At 31.2% G+C, this 3,658-nt stretch overlaps 1 protein-coding gene across 3 annotated transcripts; it reads right to left on the reverse strand.

Moving 5' to 3' along the window:
- LOC115706451 (syntaxin-71) lies at positions 1 to 3,658 on the reverse strand. 3 transcript variants are annotated; one of them, XM_030634105.2, is made up of 9 exons: positions 3,069 to 3,648; positions 2,733 to 2,858; positions 2,183 to 2,363; positions 1,956 to 2,041; positions 1,542 to 1,610; positions 1,382 to 1,426; positions 1,194 to 1,256; positions 1,005 to 1,081; positions 1 to 197 (listed from the first exon to the last, which is right to left on the reverse strand). In XM_030634105.2, the coding sequence occupies exons 1-9, from the start codon at positions 3,231 to 3,233 to the stop codon at positions 185 to 187; spliced, it is 825 nt and encodes a 274-aa protein (XP_030489965.2). In that variant the 5' UTR covers positions 3,234 to 3,648; the 3' UTR covers positions 1 to 184. The 3 variants fall into 3 exon arrangements, with proteins under 3 accessions (XP_030489965.2, XP_060964314.1, XP_060964315.1); XM_061108331.1 differs by lacking the exon at positions 1,005 to 1,081 and having other exon boundaries at positions 3,069 to 3,656; XM_061108332.1 differs by lacking the exons at positions 1,005 to 1,081; positions 1,194 to 1,256 and having other exon boundaries at positions 3,069 to 3,658.

A 3,658-nucleotide genomic window follows, 5' to 3' on the forward strand; every position in this document is an offset into this window, starting at 1 on the left:
TTATAAATAATTAAGGATTGTCTATAATTTTTATGAAAATATAATAATTGTACAATAAAATGCATGTTTGTGAAAATATAATAATTGTATAATTAAATAGCATCAATTCACATGAATTTATTTGCATAACAAAATACATATATAGGAGAGAATAGCCGTGGAAGTAACTGTAGAAGCGCCATTTTCACTTCAAAACACTACAAAAGAAATGCAAATAATAATTAGGAGAAATAAAAGTAATACAATTAAATCGTTAATAATTCTCTTTGGATTTTTCTTATGATTTGTTTAGTGGGTGTGATAGTTACATTTACAGCAAAAACAAACAAACAAACAATAAGACAGAGACAGGAACAAACATTTTTATGCATAACAGGACAAAATTCAAAAGATTCAATTTTCAGTCAAACATACAATGTCACTCCATAAGTTTTTGAATGTGATAGGGTTAGGAAATGTAATTGTGGTAATATATGGAATAATTTATAAAGGATTGGGAAATTTAATCCAGGGATGATGAACTTCTTATCAAATTTATTTATGTATGAATGACACCCATTTTTGTTTTGGCACAAATTCACAGACAAAAGTGTTTAAAATAGTCTTCTTTCTTATTATGTACTGAAAGTTAAAAAGGGATCTGACATGAATTTTCACTTTTTGTAAATGATACTGACAAAAGATGGTAATTCTATTTAAGTTTCTTACCCAAGGTGTTTTATGATAAAGAACTTAAGTAGTATTGCATTTTTAATGGGTTATTTGGGGCCAAAATTTCTTATATTTATATTTTTACACTTTAACTTAACTTTTTTTTTAAAAAAAAAACTGTTTATGTTCAATTTTTTTTACATAAATTTAAGTTATCAGTTGGATATTACCGTTAAATATTGATTGAATTATAACTGTATTGTCTTTGAAGTTGTACTTCTAGGTATATGCCCCTAATTACTCATTTTTAATTTATTTGTGTTTTCAAATCAGAGAATAAAGAGCTAGCTTACTTGTATAAATAAGCAGCAATTCCCATTACTATGATCAGAAGAGTGATGTCAATGCAGAAATTCCTGCTTGACCTTAGCTGAAGAAAATTATTATAATTGAATAAAAGAAAAGCATTAATTTGGAGTGAAAGGGACAATGAGATGGAAAGCTTAATCCAAATCTGGTAGTAATCTCAAATCCATATATACCTTAATTATTGTCTCCTTTAGCCTAACATTAGTATTTTTAAGGTCAGAATTTGCTCTGTCAACCTATAATAATGAAATGAAAACCAACAATGAAATAAAGCTGATGAACTAGTAGTAGTAGAGTTGAAGATATGAATATATAAAGGAAGAGAATTAAATATATAGATAACTATATGAGAATGGCTTACCTTGTCATCTATCTCATCCATGAGGGGGACCTGCCTATCCAATTCCTTTAAATATAAAACATAAAATGTCTTAGTAATAATATCAAACTGACAAATTACAATGTTAATGTACCAGTATTTTCACATCAGAGATATGAATACAAAAGGGTACAAGACAAACCTCATTCATGTCATGGGCCATATCTTTTAATGTGTGCAATCCTTCTGTTATGACATCTAAATCTTCATCCTGTTGAATTCATTTAACAAGGACTATTTCACACCACACCCTTTTAAAAGCCTTTTTTTTTTTAAGGGTACAAATACCCAAGTTAATGAAAATGGAAGAGCACAAAAGGGTAGCAAAAACTATACAAGTAAGACTAATTTCTTCTTTCCACTTTCCAGCAGACTGGTTACTATTCATCTGTTATGTCAAATACTTTTTACTGCCTAACAAGTGAGAAAAAAGGTGAGGAGGGCCACAATTGCAAGCACAATTATGTCTCCAAGCTTTATTGACAAAAACTTATACTTGTATCTTTTTCTTTTGAAAACACATGTACATGTTACATCAAAAAAATAAATAACTTACCTGTTTCATTCTTCTCATTTCGTATTCCTGTCTAAATCGATCCGATTCATCTGTTTGTTGATAGTACTCATTGCCAAATCGCCCATCTGATGAAAGTGTTTTGGAACAACAACTAGTGGTTACTTACCAAGGAGCACTATGCACATAGATTAGTGAAATAGAATTAAGAAAGAAAGAATATTTGATTGACAAACATTTACAGGATAAGGTTTAAGAAAAATGGTGACCTGAGGTTGAATCAAATTTAATTCCTGTATAAGAAGTGGTTGAAGCTGTCCAACCACCATGTTCAGCTCGGTTAGCTCCATTTGATGAAGAAGAACCATCTGGTATAGCTTCAATCCTCTCTTTAATCGTTAAAACCAAATCATTTCGAGCCTCAACCTCTTCATTTGAAAGCCCTTTAACCTTATAATTCACCAAGTGTATGCTCCTTTGATTATTATTTATTAGAAATTTAAAGGAGAAATGCTAAATGGCATTTACTTATGTATTAATATTGCTCAATTAAATATTAAATTTTATATAATTTAATGTAATAAATTTTAAGAAATATAACTAATTAATTGTAAAATGAATAATGCTTGACAAATATTAATTCTCAAATTTAAAGTGGACCAAAGAAAAGGAAAATGACTCCCAAAAGGCAAAACCGGCCCCATCCCATGTCATGTCATGTCAGGTGATTTTTAATCCCCGATGCCTAACATAGAATTAAATCAATAAACACTCTTTAATTATTTACTATGCATAATACATATTTATTGGGAACAAAACCTTTTTAAAAGCAAGCCTTTGCAATTTGGGAAGTTCCTCCAGCAAACGAGCCTTGGTTCTTCTAATCTCGGCGTTCATAGCAACCGCACTAGCCCTGTTCTTCTCTGTTGCCGCAGCCTCCCATTTCTAATATTATTCAAAAATAAATAAATAAATAATAACAATAATAGCAAAAAAAGGTTTAGTTTTTGAAGCATGAAATTAAAAACGATTAGAATTTGGCTATTCAAAAGTAACTGTTCCATATAAAATCCAATACCCATATAGCATAAAAATTGGTTTTTTTTTTCCTACTTAAATTTTCAGGGAAAGCAATGGAAGAGAAAGATAGAAGACCTGGAGGGCAGAGTCGAGTTCGGCCTCAACGACGCCGTATAGACGAGAGAAAGCATCGTCGCCACCATGAAGATTCTGAGCTTGATCTTTACGCTTCTCCAAATCGTACTTGTCGTATTTATTACAAATCACGTTGACCCTCGTCAATAAATCTCTCACACTCATCTTCTGCACTCTCTCTTTTCTCTGTTTTTGTTTTCAGTTTAGAAATGAAAAAAATCTACATGTCAGAAGAACTCAGAACAGAGCTCTTTCCAAGAAAAACCAAAAAAGTCAAAAGGACAGTGACGACCGCACCAGGTGTTAGTGATAAACAAAAAAAAAAACACAGAAACAATTAAAAAAAGTGTTTTGAAAGAAAGGGCGAAGATTTTAATGTACGTGGTTGTGAATGGTTGGTTGGGTTGTATTTGTATGAATAAAACTATGTATAATACAAAATAAAGGAATCGCCATGCACAAGCCAACACGTCCAATATAGAAGGCTGGTTTCGACAGTTTCCATTTGGCGAAATTCTATAAGTTGTTTTGGAAAACCTACCTACTTCTACGGCGGTCGTTGTCGTTTTCCTTGGGAACGAGAGGTCAAT

Source organism: Cannabis sativa, chromosome 1, assembly GCF_029168945.1.
Source record: "Cannabis sativa cultivar Pink pepper isolate KNU-18-1 chromosome 1, ASM2916894v1, whole genome shotgun sequence".
In the NCBI taxonomy this organism is placed as follows: Eukaryota; Viridiplantae; Streptophyta; class Magnoliopsida; order Rosales; family Cannabaceae; genus Cannabis; species Cannabis sativa.